Below are 17,697 nucleotides of genomic sequence, written 5' to 3'. Positions count from 1 at the left end.
TTACAAACCAGAGCCTGGCTATGCAGCATGAGGTCTGCAGACCTGCAGAAGCAGCACACCTGAGAGATTGTTAAAGACATAGAATCCCTGCATCTGTGCCCTCAGACCCAGGACTCAGAATCTACATTTTAACAAGATCCCTTGGTGATTCAAATGCACATTGCAGTTTGACAAGCACTGGTTTAGTCTATCATCTTGCTGCTCTCAACTTATCCAACTCCTTATACCAGGCAGTATCCACAATTTTGTTTTTAATTTATTTTAACAGCTTTATCGAGGTGTAATTGTTATACAAAAAAGTGCACATCTTTAATGTAAACAATTTGATGGACTTGAGCAAATGCATACACTTGTGAAACCATCACCACAGTCAAGAGTGATAAACATTTGGAATCTGGAAAGTTCTTAAATATTATTTGATTTTTTTCTTAAAGACAATTTCATGAAAGCCTATGTATTTGGATTGTAGAAATTTGCTAAGTAAACATTTTAAAGAAAGAAATATATAACCGTTATCTACTTATTGTTAATATATTAATTCACTCATTCCTTGAGCTTGTCTTGGTGTTTTCTAGGCATGTGAGATAGAGCAGTAAACTAAAATAGACAAACATCTCTACTTTCCTGGACAATATATTCTAATTAGGAGATGCACACAACATGAATATTAATGATGAATAAGTATTATTAAGAAGGTGTGAATGCGCTGGAAAAAAATTAAAATCTAGATACTTTTGGGTGGTGTTGGAAATTAATTCGGATGGCCTTAAGAGTGACTGTTGGGCAACAACTTGAAAGAGATGAGGCATTGTAGATCTGTAGGGGAAAAGCAGTCCAGAAAGAGTTATTGGCATTGTAGATCTGTAGGGGAAAAGCAGTCCAGATTGAGGTAACAGTGAATACAAGAGTCCTATGGTACGAGAATGCTTGACATGTTGGAAAATAGCAAGGAAATGTATGGCTGGAGTAGAGCAAGTGGGTGAGAAGAGTGAGAGACAAGAGTTAGAGAGTAAGATTGCAGAGGACCTTCTGGATCATTGTAAGGACTTCGGCATTTATTCTGAGCAAGATGGGGAGTATTAAAAGGTTCTGACCAAAAATGTGACATGACGTGAGTTACATTTTAAAATATTTTAAAGGGTTTATTTCACTGTTTTGTTGAGGTAGATTAATGGGAAAAGTGAGAAAAGGATGGAACCTGAGAGACCAGTTATGAGATTATTGCAGTAATTTAGGCAAGTGATGGTGGTGACTTAGACCAGGCTGGTTGTGGTAGAGATGGTGAGATGTCATCTCTGTAGATATGGCTTAAAGTAGAACCAAGAAGATTTTCTGGCGGAATCTATGTGGGATGTGGGAGAAGAAGATGATTCCAAGATGTTTGGCCTGAGGCAAACTGGGAGGCTTCAGAGTCAGCATTAACTGCTATGAGTAAGACTGGATGGGACAGTTTTGGGGTGAAGGTCTGGAATTCAGTTTGGGCGTGTTAAATTTGAGATGAATCAAAATACAAATGCACTAAAACTTAGATATAAGGCTATGTTTTTAATTTTGTGTTGTGATAGTGTTGTGAGTATCAACACACTAGAATTGCAAATTCTTAGAATAGTAAATGTCTCTTGGATAGGTCAAGTTGGACTTGCGTTTTATTGAACCCTGCTTTGAAGTAGGTCACACGACTGTATGTGATGAGTGATGTTATTGCTTTTTAGCAGTTACAGGAGCAGGAAGTACAATTTAAAGGAAGTCCATATAGTAGTCTATGGCTTCTGAAAATTTACTTACAGGAAACTATGGAAGATCCCAAACAGTTTTGTCCCTTAACTTTAAAGTTTTAAAGAATTACTAGTAAGAATCTGAGAAACAGGTAAATGAAGCTTTATACTTGGGAATTTTTTTCTCTGAATTACGACCTCTTCCTTAAAAATACCGCCCCCCACCATGTTCCAGTGATTTCCATATCACCATATCTTGTTAGTATTATGTTAGGATTGCAGCTAGGTTTATACTCCCTGTTTTCTTCAATTTGGATGAATTATCATCATCTTTACTGTCTGATAACCTTCATATAAATGTTCTGGCCTCCTTCCTTTTATAACATGTCCTCTTCAGAAATTGTCACATTCTGTTTTCCATTTTAAATGAAATCTTCAAGGTGAATATGCTTTCTATTTAAGAAAAGTTAAACTTGTTTCCCCCCATTTTTAAATCATAATTTTACTTTAAATTTATTGAAATTATTTTATAATTCTATAGTTTAGACATCATAACTTTTAAATTCTTCTAAATGATGGAAAAGAAAACTGACAACTGATAGTTGTATTTATTCACATCTTTGAGTCAATCAGTATGCAGTGAAAAATAATTATTCTAATTAATATCACATTTTATAATGTACTCTTTGAACTCACTTTTTAATTTTGTTAAAGTTACTGTTTTTTAACTGAAATTTAATTTATTTTTAGGGCAAAGGGGGTTAACAATGTAGTGCTAATATATAAAGAAGCCAGTGAGTTCAGCTTGAACAAAGTGCTGTAGCACAGACTAGCGGGAAAACTTAGTAATTGCAGAAACTTTCACTTTCCTTAATCTTGCTGGATATACCTACTGTGTAAGAGTTGTCCTAAAAAAAATTACTTAGAGAAATTTAAACTTAAAATGCAGTTGTGAATTAAAATGAGATTTGGAAGTCAAATAAATATTTACTATGAAGGCAACAATTACCTTATCCTGATAATAATATGCAATTAAAATCTTTTTAATGACTACTTTGGCAACCACTTCCCTAGTTTTTTGGTAACATTCAATTTAGAACAGAGTTTATAAAATAAATCACATGCTTTGATGAAAAGAAAAATAAAACACCACAAAATATGTACAGCTAATTGGTTACCTTTGGTACAATTGACTCCTTTACTCATACCCCTCCATATAAAAGCCCCTGAAAGTAAGCTATATTCTATTTTTAAAAACATTTGTATGAAAATTCAGTAATTGATTCTCAGTTAACTAATATATTTATGTTAAATACATCTTTCAGTGTGATTATATGTTAAACACACTTTCAGTGTGATTATAAGTATCAGTAAATATTTTCACTAGTCCAGTTAACCTTGATTGGTTTCTAGTCTGACATTATCCTTCTTACATATTCCCAACTCCTCCTCCTGTTTTTTTCTTTTCCTTCTTTATTTATTTACTTTTTAAAGATTTTATTTATTTGACAGAGAGATTGACAGAGGGAAAACAAGCAGGGGGAAGGTCAGAAGGAGAAGCAGACTCCTCACTGAGCAGGGAGCCCAATGTGGAGCTCGATCCCAGGACCCTGGGGTCATAACCTGAGCCAAAGGCAGATGATTAACGACAGCCACCCAGGCACCCCTTTCTTTTTTATTTTGAAACATTTCAAAAATGTCAAGTTTAGAGAATAATACCAACCTTATACAAATCTTAGTGTTTTGCCATATTTGTTTTATATTTTTTTCTTTTTTTAGAGCTAGAGCGATTATCTTGAATACTTTATACATATATACTGCTAATCCATAGATAGTATTATTTTGCAAGGTTTGTAATGCTGTATCACAGATGTATTTATTCTTCTGTATTTATTGTATTCATTCCTCTGAAGCTTGTTTTATTTATTAACTCTGTATCTCTAGTTATCTCAACATTTAGACTCATCAAAACCCAATTCATTCATTTTGACTGCTGAATAGAATTCTTCTGTATGAATATGCTACACTTTATCCATTGTCATGTTGGTTTCGGTTATCCAAATTTCTTCTAATGGAAGCAGTGCTCCTTGTACATACCTGTTCATGTCTTCTTGTGCATGCTTGGGAATTTCTCTGGTGTAGAAGTAAGATTTCTGGGTTGTAGAGCACATGGAGAGCCATTTTCAGTTTCACCTGATACTGCAGAATGGCTTCCCAAACTGATCGAAGTGATTTGCAGCCCTGGGAGGAATGTTTGTGAGTACTGGTTTCTCTACTTCATCTCCAGTGTTGGATCTTTTTTTTTTTTTTTTTTAAGGCTGTGATTCCTCTTTTTTTTTTTTTAAAGATTTTATTTATTTATTTGACACACACAGAGAGAGAGAGAGACCACGAGAGAGGAACACAAGCAGGGGGAGCAGGAGAGGGAGAAGCAGGCTTCCCGCTGAGCGGGGAGCCCAGTGCGATGCGGGGCTCGATCCCAGGACCCTGTGATCATGACCTGAGCCGAAGGCAGATGCTTAACACCTGAGCCACCCAGGCGCCCCTCCAGTGTTTGCTATTGTCAGACTTTTAAATGCTGCCAAACTGATGACCTGTTATTCTACTGTGATGTTTGTCTCTCTTATTGAATATGGAAACTCTCCATATACTCTGACTGCATACCCTTTGTTAGCTGTATCCGTTGTAATAAAACCTCTTCCAGAGGGTGGTTCCTCTTTTTACTTTATCTTATTATTTTACTATTCAAAAGTAAACCTTTTAATACAATAGAATTTATTTTTTTTATTTTTAACTTCCATCATCTCATATAGATAACAATAGATACTCATCTCATATAGATACAATAAAAAGAAAAGAAAAAACTTCTTGTGTTGAGAACTCTTAGGATCTACTCTTTTAACAACTTTCCTATATATCATATAGTGGTGTTGACTATGGTCATCATGTTGTACATGACATCCCTAGTAATTATAACTGGAAGTTTGTACCTTTTGACCACCTTCCTCCATCAAGTCTGTCACTAGTAACCGCAAGTCTGGTCTCTTTTTCTAAGAGTTTCGTCTCTCTTCTGTTTTATCTTAATTTAATTTATTGCTATGCTAATTTAGAAGCTAAAATTCTGGGTGCAAAACCAAAAATCTTTCTATAACAGTTATGTCTGTTTTAGCAGAAAGATGTTAAAAATTAAGAATTATATCATGGCATAAAACAAACTACTTTAATATGTAGAGATAAAAATAGAGTTTAGGGAAAGTGGAAAGAGGAGTAAAGGTTTAAGTTTAGGCAGGGTGGTATAATTTTAATTCTTTTATATCTCTGAGGCTTTAAAATATGAGTTAAATTGTGTTTTTTTCTCAATTGGGTATTCTGTTTGGCTAAATAGGGCAGATGTCTGAAATTTAAGTAATATTGACTGCATGGTAATATAATAAATCATTGTGTTTTCAACTTAATTGTCTTGTCTTTCATTTTCATTATCATTTCCTGTCTTTTAACTAATGTTTGGCATCTCAAATTGCCAAAATGTGAGATGGACCCATCATACTATGGGTATTATAATGTTGAAATTGCTACTCAATTATCTGATTGTTTCAATTTTCTAACTTAATTGGTTACTTACTGTAAGGTCATGCAACTGAATACTCATATGATCGAACCACCTCAGTTCTGTAATTTAATTGGTTGAAACCAGTTTCAGCTTCATTCGATAACTCTTTTTGGAGAACACTCAAAAAGTGAATGAGTCCTTTAATACTTATGATATTGCTTTTTTTCCCCCCAAAGGAACTAGCTTACTACTAACATGCTATTTATAGCACGGTATAGCTCAACCATAGGTCCTAGTGGTTCTCCCCCCTCCCCATAATTACACAGATTGTTCCTTTTGACTCTCCCAAACTGGCTCTTTTCTCTAGTTTCTGAAGTTTGCCTCAGGCCTTCCTACCCCTGATGTTTTGTGCTATTTTTTTTTTTTTTTTTTAGATTACAGACTTCAGTTAATTTTGCTGTAAAACCTGGCACTTTTAACATCTTTTCTTTAAGTAATATCAACTCTGGGTAGTATAGGCTGTTGTCATATTCCTTGGGGACCACTTTGCCTGGACTAGGTTTCTTTTCTCTCTCCTCCAGCCTCCTATCCCACAACCACCCAGAGCAAAGGAATCAGAGTTTTCAGTCTGCATATGGGTCTGGTCCATACTTTGTACTTAGGCAATTATTAATCCCTGAACATAGCCGACAATGCTCAAATCATGGTATAATAGGTATATTATATTTGAAGTGCCTCCCAGTTTGGATTCTTTGATCAGTAAACCAGCTTCTTTTTTCTTTTTCTTTTTCTTTTTCTTCTTCTTCTTTTTCTTCTTCTTCTTTCTTCTTTCTTCTTTCTTCTTTCTTCTTTCTTTTCTTCTTTCTTCTTTCTTCTTTCTTCTTTCTTCTTTCTTCTTTCTTCTTTCTTCTTCTTTCTTCTTCTTCCTTTTTTTTACCATTTAAGGCAATGGGTGGGTTAAGAGAAGCTACAAAATGGGAAACCTGAAGCTCATTACTTCAAGCCTAAAGGTAATTTGGGACAGCGTTAGGTATACAGAAAAGGGAAGTCAAGGAAAAGCCGGCCCCTTCTATCCTTGTGCATTATAGGGAAGGAGAAAGAAGATAGAGGTAAGGCCAGTAGATGATCAGAAGTTTGGTCTAATCACTTCTTTCTAGGCTTTGACCCAGAAGGAGGATGCCTATTAGTTAAATTGAAGGGCAGCTTTTACCCATCTTAATATTTGAGGTTCTTGCAAGAGATCACCTATCCAGATGCTCTAGCACCCACTGGGGGCATGGCTACTTCAGATGAATTCAGCAGTGCATCATGGCCAAGAAAGGGCCAGCATTAGCTTTCCAGAGCTATCCTTAGTTCCAGTGTGGCATGGAGGACATGAAAGTAGCTGCATGTCCCTGTCATGACATCCCCCTATCCTGAGGGATGAGAGATGAAGGATGAGATGACTTTGAAGAAGAGGCTTCCAAACAGATAGCTTGAGCCATGACTAAATAGAGGATTATTTGGGGACTAGGTGGATTCAGTAGTGCCTTGGGATCTGAGGTGAGATCGAGTCAACAGTGGAGCACAATCCTATCAAAATTGAGAAGACCCAGACTGAATTAGATGAGTTGCAGATTTCAGCCGCAGAAGCCCTGTAGAACACCTAGACACGTTCTTGGAAAACAGCAGGGAAAGGGCAGAAATATCAGAAATAGAGAATTTATCCAAAGGAGCTATTTAACAGACTAACATTATGTGAGTGGTTTAAAAAAAAAATTTGGCTAGTATGCTGTTGAGGAAAACCAGATCAAAAATAAATAAGCTATGTTTTGTTGCAAGTAAGTTTTCAAAGCTACAACAGTCGGTAACAGAAAAGAGTTTGCAACAACTAAGATTTGGAGATGTTCCAGGTTAAAGCTTCTTCTGTCCTGCTATCTGCTGAGAGACTTACAGAAGACACCATAGAATTTTCTTGCTTCAATCTGCAAATGTGGCTGTAGCTAGAGAGGCCATGCTTGTAGTTCAAGGGGAATTTGGGAAAGTCTTGCTGTTTGTCTTGAGGTATTAGATGAAGCAAAATTGCTGATTTTTGTTTGGTAATCCGGAAGCCTGTTACTTAGAGATTACAATGATCTCTTAATTGCTTAAGGAATGTATTTGAAAACTGGAGACCTCTAGAATATGGGTCAGTACTTCAACTTTGCAAATCTACTGGGACAGTGCTGGGGGGGGCGCTTGTCGGTCAGTAGTTATAAATTCCACCAAATTCTGCCTTTTGAGATGTGGAGACACCATGGCTCTGGTGATGGGAACTTCTGGGTAATGCTGTGATTGAGCCTGTCTGGATTTCTAGGTCTCTTGCAGATCTTTTTTGAATCCTTGTTCTTTTCAAACACAGCCTGGGCCAGGGGAGAAAAAGATATCAAGGGATCTATGGTAGGAATGCATTCATTTTGTAGCATTTATCATAATTGTAATAGAAACAGTATTTGTGCAATTATTTGTTTTGCTTCTTGTCTCTCCCATGACACTTTAAATTCCCCAGTAAAGTCTATGTCTGTTGAACTGTATTTACCAGTGCTTAACATAGTGCCTGGCATATACCAGGCATTTAGTGAATATTGTATGAATGAGTAAATAATTAATGAATTAGTATTAATAGCTATTGGTCCATCTACAAATAAATTGGAATTTTATAGTCTGAATTAATTTTTATGATAAATTGCAGCTTCATCCAAGTTTACTTACTAATACTGAATGCAGTATTAATCTTTTAATACTACTAGTTGGATTAACAACTAGTTTTCTGTAAGAAAAAGCCCTGATTTGTGGCATTTTCCAATTTCTGTTGTCTAAACACGCCTCCAGGGCTGATTTCAAGCTAAGCCACATTACTTTGTTGAATGTGGAGTTGGGAAGAAATGTGCACAACTGGTTCTTATGACTTGGTGAAAGCTGGCTCCAGAACTACCCTGAAGCACTTTCCTGTGTGAGTTTAGGAATGCACATTCTTCACATACAAAGATTGTGCTGATGATACACATTCAACAACATGTAGTTTAAAAGGATTCTCAATTAGCTAAGGGAATGCTATCAGCTGTGAAGGATAAACTCAAACAGTGTCTGTAGCTCAACATTATGGACGTTCGTTTCTTATTTACAGTCCACATTACAGTCCACATTGGTCTGGCTGATCAGCAGAGGGCTCTCTTCCAAGGGCTCATTCAGGTTCCTGGGCTCCCTTTTTTTCTAAATTTAATTTTATTATGTTATGTTAATCACCATACATTACATCATTAGTTTTTGATGTAGTGTTCCATGATTCATTGTTTGCATATAACACCCAGTGCTCCGTGCAGAACATGCCCTCTTTAATACCCATCACCAGGCTAACCCATCCCCCACCCCCTCCCCTCTAGAACCCTCAGTTTGTTTCTCAGAGTCCATAGTCTCTCATGGTTTGTCTCCCCCTCCGATTTCCCCCCCTTCATTTTTCCCTTCCTACTAACTTCTTCTTCTTCTTTTTTTAAACATATAATGTATTATTTGTTTCAGAGGTACAGGTCTGTGATTCAGCAGCCTTACACAATTCACAGCACTCACCATAGCACATACCCTCCCCAGTGTCTATCACCCAGCCACCCCATCCCCCCACCCCCCACCACTCCAGCAACCATCAGTTTGTTTCCTGAGATTAAAGAATTCCTCATCAGTGGATCATATTATACTTGTCTTTCTCTGATTGACTTATTTCGCTTAGCACAATACCCTCTAGTTTCATCCATGTTGTTGCAAATGGCAAGATTTCGTTTTTATTTTGATGGCTGCATAATATTCCATTGTATGTATATACATACCACATCTTCTTTATCCATTCATCTCATGATGGACATCTTGGCTCTTTCCATAGTTTGGCTATTGTGGACATTGCTGCTATAAACATCGGGGTCCACGTACCCCTTCAGATCACTACATTTGTGTCTTTGGGGTAAACACCCAATAGTGCACTTGCTGGGTCGTATGGTAGCTCTATTTTCAACTTTTTGAGGAACCTCCATACTGTTTTCCAGAATGGCTGCACCAGCTTGCATTCCCACCAACAGTGTAGGAGGGTTCCCCTTTCTCCGCATCCTCGCCAACATCTGTCGTTTCCTGACTTGTAAATTTTTGCCATTCTGACTGGTGTGAGGTGGTATCTCATTGAGGTTTTGATTTGGATTTCCCCGATGCTGAGTGATGTTGAGCACTTTTTCGTGTGTCTGTTGGCCATTTGGATGTTGTCTTTGGAAAAATGTCTGTTCATGTCTTCTGCCCTTTTCTTGATTGGATTATTTGTTCTTTGGGTGTTGAGTTTGGTTAAGTTCTTTATAGATTTAGATACTAGCCCTTTATCTGATATGTCATTTGCAAATATCTTCTCCCATTCTGTTAGTTGTCTTTTGGTTTTGTTGACTGTTTCTTTTGCTGTGCAAAAGCTTTTTATCTTGATGAAGCCCCAATAGTTCATTTTTGCTCTGGGCTCCTTTTTTTGTGGCTCTTTATCTCCTAGGTCTTGAATGAAGAGCATGTTGGTAGTATATGAGAGGTATTTTTTTTTTAAAGGTTTTATTTATTTATTTGACAGAGAGAGGGTACAAGCAGGGGGAGCAGCAGGCAGAAGGAGAGGGAGAAGCAGGCTCCTTGCTGAGCGGGGAGACTGATGTGGGGCTCAATCCCAAGACCCTGGGATTGTGACCTGAGCTGAAGGCACACACTTAACCAACTGAGCCACTCGGGTGCCCCATATATGAGAGTTTTTTAATGGCACACATCATTGCACTTATAATCAAATAACCAGGACATAGTCATATGGCCATGGCCATCCCTAAGTACAAGGGAGATTGAGAAATGCAGCATCCTAGGGGAAAAAGAAAATAAATTTAATAGTTAGCCAGGATCTTCCAGTTTTCTAGTCATATGACAGATTAAGCTGATCAATTTATATTCTCTTACTAATAACACACATTTATAAGCAGGCTGCAATGATTAGAAGTGGAGTCTAGTAAATTCTTTTATGTGTACAGAGTTCACTGGGATCTTATGAAATTGGTCTATGGTCTAACCAATAATCCTTTGCTTCCCTGAATTACTCTATTATTTATTATCCCTATTTAAATGAAAATTACAGTTTTGCAGAGCTTTAAATTCTTTTAAATCATTGTATGCACTTGACATAATTTTGTTTTTCTTTTCTTTGGCTGTTCAGCTTAGTGCTTGCATTTATTATTTATATAATTTTAAAGAAATATTTCTATTTTCCTTAGTTTTTTTCCCTCCCTTTCAAACCCACCAAGGATGTTTGTAGAACGGAACATATGATAATAAGTGGCAAATATGGGTATTAGAGAGTATTCCATCTCTTAATATTGCTATATTACTCTGAAAAATTTGGCATATTTAGAAATGAAGGTAATAATACCTTATAATTTTGAATCCTATATGTCTTTGTATTCTCAGGGCCTTGGTGTTTTCGATATTTATGAAGATCAGCAAGACTAATAGGCCCTAGCCATGGCTATTTACAGGCATATATGTTACTAAGATATTTTTTAACAGCATTCATCATATGATACACTTGCCAATTAACTTAATTGGTTAAAGGGCTTCATTAGCAAAAGCCCTGTGATTTTGTTCCTAAATCAGTTTAATTTTGTTTCATGGACACATACTTACCTCTGATAGACATTAATAATTTCATAACCAGTTAGTTAAAAGTCCTCTCCTACGTACACGTGTGTATTTGTTTGTGAGACAGAGTTCAGTATCCTCGGTTCAGGAGTTACACTGCTGTGTGTGTGAGGGACTTTGAGTGGAAGTGTCAGTCTCCGTACTACTTCAAGTGAGTGGATTTGTTTACTGAGCTTTAAAGATTAACAAGCTATTAATCCAGGAATGAGGGGAGATAGTAAAAGAAAAGGAAAGTGAATTGGGTGTTAGGATATGAGGATCCTAAGAGCTGGCAGTTCAGGGGGGAGCATAGCGTCTAGTCAGAAAAGTAAGCAGCCAACATGGGTATCCCAGAGAGTACGGGGAGACAATACCGAGAGAGTCTTTAACAGGAATCGTACGGCATCCTTCAAGCCTTCTACTCATTGATTTTATATTAGTGTCCCCTGGGTGTTAACAGGTGAGGAAAATGAAGCGCATCATTCTTCCAAGTCTTGTTCTCATTTTGGGCTACCCAGAAATGTTACTATTACCATTTGTATGATGACTAGTTCATGCTGAGGTAAATGGGTGAGGCTACGCACAGCCTTCTGTAGTCACTGAGGAGCGTACATGTAACCCATTCCTCATATCAAGTTGGGAATCTCTGCTTCAACCAGTGGTTCTCTAACTTTATCCGGCATCAGAATCACCTATAGGATTTGGCCAAAAAGTCACAGATTTCTAGGTCCTGCCCCAGAATTTCTGATTCAGTAGGTCTGGAATGGGGCCTGAGAATTTGCATTTTTTTTTTTTTAAGATTTTATCTATCCTCTTGACCGAGAGAGACACAGACAGAGAGGGAACACAAGCAGAGGGAGCTGCAGAGGGAGAGGGAGAAGCAGGCTTCCTGCTGAGCAGGGAGCCCGATGCGGGCTCAATCTTAGGACCCTGGGATCATGACCTGAGCGGAAGGCAGACGCCTAACAACTGAGCCACCCAGGTGCCCCGAGAATTTGCACTTCTAACAAGTTCCTAGGTGATACGGATGCCATTGTCCCAGGGATAGTCTTTGAGAATCTCTGCTCCAGAAGAACTTAAGTAACTTGCTTACCTTGTCACAAATAATGAAGCAGCAATAGGTTGTTTCTGCAGATGATTGTGATTGGATACTTGTCTGTCTCACCAACTCACTTCTGTTTTATTGTCAGTTACCAGGCACAAAGGGTATTATTTTTCAGTACTCTGACTTATTCTAAATGGATTCATATGAAATCATATAGCTTATATTATCACTGTAATATGAGTAGTAATCTGTTTAAAATAAGACAGAAAAGTTGAAATTCAAACTTTATTTTAACATTATTTTGTGGTTCTATATTTAGTTTACTTTGGACATTTAAGAGAGATCTGCAGTACCAATATCTGTCACAAGATGGCATCAAAAGGCTGAAGATTTTGGTTGAAACTTCATTTTTGAGAGTTAGATATATTTCATGAGTATTCAAACCAAAAGAAATTTGTGCTATGAGCTATTTTTTTTAATTTGGGTGATATTTTGGTATTTTCATATCAAAAATACTTTCTTATTTACTTATAAAAATAAAATAGGCACATATATTGACATTATTGATGACTAATTCTTTTAGAAATCAGTGAAACATAAATCTTAGTGTAATAGTATCCAATAGCTTATCATCTTTCCCCAAGAAGGATTTCAAAAGAATTCAAGTTAGTAAGCATTTAAAGGTCTTACTGTCCTGTGATTGATAACGTCCCTTTATGCAAATAGATGATGTAAACCCTGTCCCCAGTGAGCTTTGAATTTAGTTGAGGGGGCAAAAGAAATGTATATACAGTTCAAAGAGATAACAAAATAATAAAAATGATTAAGTACAATGTTGTACAATATGGATTATACAAACATCATGAAGGAGAATGAGGCCAAGTAAGCAAAAAATTTTAAATGGCATTTTACAAAAAGTCTTTGTATCAGTTGAAAACACCATAATGAATCTTCCTTTTACTGCGATTATCTATCTGTTATTATTATAACTTATTTAAACTATAAAGAAGTGTTTGGCAATCTTGACAGCTGTGTAAGTTTCAGTATTTGACATAAACGTCAGAAAACACTCACTTGAAATATGAACTCACCTTTTATTTCATGAATATATAATTTTATTTTTCCTGATTAATTGAAAAAGATTTCTTAGAAGAAGGTGAAGGTTTTCTGGTCATAAAGATAGTAGTTAAAATATTCTTAGATTCCTGGAGTCTGAAAAACATATCTATTAAAAAATCAAGTGTAGAATGGTGATTACCAGGGGATGGAGGCAGGGGGAGAAAGGGGATTTGCTGTTTAATGAGTATAGTTTGAGTTTTGCAAAATGAACAAGTTTTGAAGATAGGTTTCACTGCTCTGTGAATATACTTAGCACTATCGAACTGTGTACTTAAAAATGGTTAAAGTGGTAAATTTTTTTTTTGCCACAAAGAAGAAAAAACAAGTATCCTTTATAAATTATGAGCAACTAATAGGTTTATATTGCGGTTCAACAGTGTTCCTAGCTTTATTTTAGCCATTAAGAGCTACTAAAAAGAAATAAATGCCCCTTTAAGAAGCTTATAATATAATTAATTGGTGATAGAAGATTAACCTAATTATTAGTAGGTCATCTACTAGAAGTCTAACATATAGCAAGCATTGTGCTGGACATTTTATATAAATTATTTCCAATCTTTAGTTCTCAAAACAATATAGGAAAAAAAAGTACTATCATCCCAGTTTCCCTATTTTATCACTAAGGAAACTGTTTTATGGATATGAAGGCTCAGCACCTTGTTCAAGGTTGCCCAATTTCTAATCTTAGAGTTGGTATTTTAACCCAAGTCTGTCTAGCAAAATCCATTTTCCCTATACACCATGCTCCTAATTTAAATAAAAAGTAACTAAAGAATACATATAAACAACCAGTAATTTGGGAGTCTAGTTTGGTATTTCTGCTGTTGGTTAACATTGCCTGTTTTATTATAATTATGCTGACAAAATTAAAAGATATGTGCTATAATAAATGGTAGCAGTTAATTGGGATTATATTTTAACTTCAGAAAGGATAACCATATGATTTTTTGTTGTTGGTTTGAACTGTCTTCTCTTTTGATTTGTGTTTAACTTTTGGAAACACTAATTTTTCTTCCCTGTGTCTTCGTGTGCAGGTTATGTGGGTATGTAATTTGTGCCGAAAACAACAAGAAATCCTCACTAAATCAGGAGCATGGTTTTATAATAGTGGATCTAATACACCACAGCAACATGATCAGAAGGCTCTCCAAGGACTGCGGAATGAGGAGGCACCTCAGGAGAAGAAAGCAAAAGTGCATGAGCAGGCCCAGTTCCAAGGACCCTCAGGTGACTTATCTGTACCTGCAGTGGAGAAAAGTCGCTCTCATGGGCTCACAAGACAGGATTCTATTAAAAATGGGTCAGGAGTGAAGCACCAAATTGCCAGTGACATAGCTTCAGACAGGTAAACATTTTGTTTAATCTTTAGGTAAACATTATTTTTAACCTTCATTCCAAACAGAAATAAAAATATATGAAATGTTTAGGCAACAAGTTGTCTAAATGTAATGTCAGTGTCCATGTGTTTTATATAAATGCCGGAAGTGATGTTCAGGACTTGAACTCTTAGAAGTTTGAACAATCTTAGGTTTATTCTGATTTTCCAGAATAAAGAAATGAAATAAAACAGGGGATTTAGATAGAAGGCTATTGGCATGGGAAAGACAGACTGGGATAAGAGCCACGGGAATGAAGAAGAGATGGTTTTAAGACAGTTTAGAGAAGTTGCATTGAAGGAACTAGCCAGAAGTGGGAAGTAAGAGAATGGGAAAAGTTACTGAGGTCTCTAGAAGTTCCACCTTGGGCTGAAGGATGAGGTAGTTTTCCAAGCAGGTAGATCCTGATGAAAGGATTTCACGAGTTTGCTGTTATCTGTGGGCTAGCTCTGTTACTACTATTTGGGATCAATTCTATGGGCTTCTTCATGTTAAAAATGTTGGACTTTTAGATAGTATTTATGGTTCTATATTTCATGCCTTTTGGAAGGGGAGAATGAAACATTTTCATGGGAAGATTATTTTTCTATACCACATTCCTATTTGAATTGCAAATTAAAAAAAAATCTGGTTTATACTATTTCTGTCACCCAGAAGTGGCCAATAAATTTCTGTGTGAATAAGTTCAAAGTCATGCATTTGTGGAAAATCAAATCTAAAATTATACTAATAGGATGGTGGGTTCTGAGCATTCATTTATCACAGGTAAGATAATTGGAGGTCACTTTATGTAGTGCCTAAAGTGTCACCCCGATGTATTGCTATGTCTTATGAGAATAATAAAATGATGACTTCACCAGTTCTTTTGAAAACTAGCAAAAGTAAAACAATGTAATCCTATCTTTGGGCAAAACAAGGGTGGTTTCATGGCTGAAATACTATGAACATGTCTCAGTGTAAAATCTCAGGAACCCAAGAATTTTAAGTGTAGAGGACCATCTTTGATTGAGGTGCACCTTAAGCAGACAAAATAGTTTATTTGGAGGGCAGTCCCAGGCACCACCTCTAGGGGAGTGAGCAATGATCCAGTTAAGAGAAAAAAACACAATAGTAGGCATATTCAAGGGCAGGTTACCTCTTTTGGCCAATGTGTCTCAATTTTACTGAGACTTCTGGGAGACAGGGTAGAATGGCCTCAGAGGTATCCTACCTAATGGGGAAGGAGATTGGGGTATTTATCCCTATCTCTCCTTTGTTATCAGTCTTGGGTTGTTCCGGAGGGTGTTAACTCTTTGGGACTCACTGGCCAAGCATGTTCTTGTGGCCAGAGAAAGGACTCAGGCAGAGTATTACAAATACGGGAAGGAGACAGTGCTGTGTAGGGACTGGTAAATGATGCAGTGTGAGTGGGGAGGACTTTAGAAATCAATAAAGCCTGTAAAATGGCAACCACAATGGTCACGGTATATGAATTTGGGTGAAAAAATAGATGATAACCAGTGGAGGTAGGATTTTCAATGAATGAACGACTAAGTAAAACGGATGATGGGAACATGGATGCCTTCTGCAAAAACTAGATAGACACATGAGATAGTTTCCTTTGGAGTTTAGAAAGATGGTTTAGGAAGAGTAAAAGGAAATACTAAAACACTGCATCATATAATAGATTATGAAGTTTTGGGATGCATTTCATCAGGAAGTTGTGGATGTTAAAAATCAATCCAACAAGTTTATGAATGATTAATTCATCTTTGTAAGGAAGCTAGATTCGTCTCTCTAATCTTTGAAGATGGCGGTGATGAGAACAAATATATCTCTTTCAGTATTATCTCTCAACTCTTCTGTTGACAAAGGATTAGCCTGGATGAGCAGTAGAATTTGATCCATTGTGAGGAAGCAAGATATAGTAGTTCTTTTTTTTTTTTTTTTTTTTCCCCTTCTCTTTTGCCTGGTGACTTTGGCTGCCATTACTAGTAAGTGTGTACCTTAATGACTCAAAGTATTCTGTAAGTATATCCTTCCTTTCTGATTCTCGTATAAGTCAAACCAGTAGCTCCTTTTGTGTATAAGAATTACTCAGTCAGGGAAGAAGTTAGAGTGTTTTAGATTTAGTAGTTATGCCTAGAAAATGGAATTGGTTATAATTTGTAAAAGCTTTTATTTGAAAAATACTTTCTCTTCAAGAATAATTCAGTTCCCCTTATCATTAGCAAAAAAAAAAAGAGCATTTGTTTTATTTTTAAATGTAGATTCTGTAGCAATTTGTTATTTGTGCATCTCTGAACCCACAGAATTCTTTCCCCTAGAGCGCCGGGTCAGCAAACTATGCCTCCAAGCCAAATCCGGCTTGCCACCTATGTTTTGTAGATAAAGCTTTCCTGGAACACCCCATACTATTCATTTACTTAGTGTTTCTGGCTATTTTCAGCTACAACTCCAGGGTTGGGCAGTTAGAAGGGACTATATGGCTCTCATAGCCTAAAATATTTACTCTCTGACCCTTTACAGAAAATGTTGGCCAACTCCTACGCTAGAGAGTAGTTAGTTCTCTTGTTCTGTTGATATGTCTGCTTTCTTTGCTCATTTTTTGTTACTGTTTAAATCATTTCAGTTAAGCCTGTTTTCTTGTAGATATACCACATCTTCTTTATCCATTCATCTGTGGATGGACATCTGGGCTCTTTCCATATTTTAGGCCTGTTTTCTTGTTCTACTTTCTCCCTGCCCCTCTCCCAGGCTCTCTCTCCCTCTTTCCTTCCATTTTTCCCTCTGGGTCTCCTGTCTCTCTCTATTTCGCTTTTCCTTTCTGCATCGCTCTCCTTCCTTACCAGAATGGATCTTCTAGCAGTTTGAGCTAGACAGTGAAATGGAGCTACTGATAAGGAATATAACTTCGGTTTAAAGTATTATTAGTAATTTGTTTCCTCAGTATCATTTAGAAACTGGTGGCCTCCAAAAAGAGAAGCTTTGGCTCAATTAATTTAAATCTCTATAGATCTTAGAATTGTGTTTGACAGATACAAAAATATTTTACATTTTCTTCTTTTAAGGAGTTTTAGTTTAATCTTTAACTACAGTAGCTTTGACCTGTTTTATGACTTTTCTTCCCTCAAAGGTTTTGGACCCTTAGTATTTATTGAGTGAATGAATATCAATTGGCCCTAGATCTTGGCTTTGAGTTAATGAATATTTACTTAATTAGTT

At 36.6% G+C, this 17,697-nt stretch overlaps 1 protein-coding gene across 26 annotated transcripts in view; it reads left to right on the top strand.

Moving 5' to 3' along the window:
- The window catches only part of RIMS2 (regulating synaptic membrane exocytosis 2), a 585,834-nt gene that overhangs the window by 161,398 nt on the left and 406,739 nt on the right, over positions 1 to 17,697 (top strand). For all 26 annotated transcript variants that reach the window (XM_028109995.2, XM_028109857.2, XM_028109910.2 and 23 more), the window contains one exon: positions 14,152 to 14,462. In XM_028109995.2, coding sequence (XP_027965796.1) covers positions 14,152 to 14,462 — 311 coding nt within the window. The remainder of the gene's footprint in view (positions 1 to 14,151; positions 14,463 to 17,697) is intronic.

This window comes from Eumetopias jubatus, unplaced genomic scaffold, assembly GCF_037043125.1.
Source record: "Eumetopias jubatus isolate StellerSeaLion01/CBP00866 unplaced genomic scaffold, mEumJub1_p1.0 scaffold_4, whole genome shotgun sequence".
In the NCBI taxonomy this organism is placed as follows: domain Eukaryota; kingdom Metazoa; phylum Chordata; class Mammalia; order Carnivora; family Otariidae; genus Eumetopias; species Eumetopias jubatus.
This window is presented reverse-complemented; position numbering and strand designations above follow the sequence as displayed.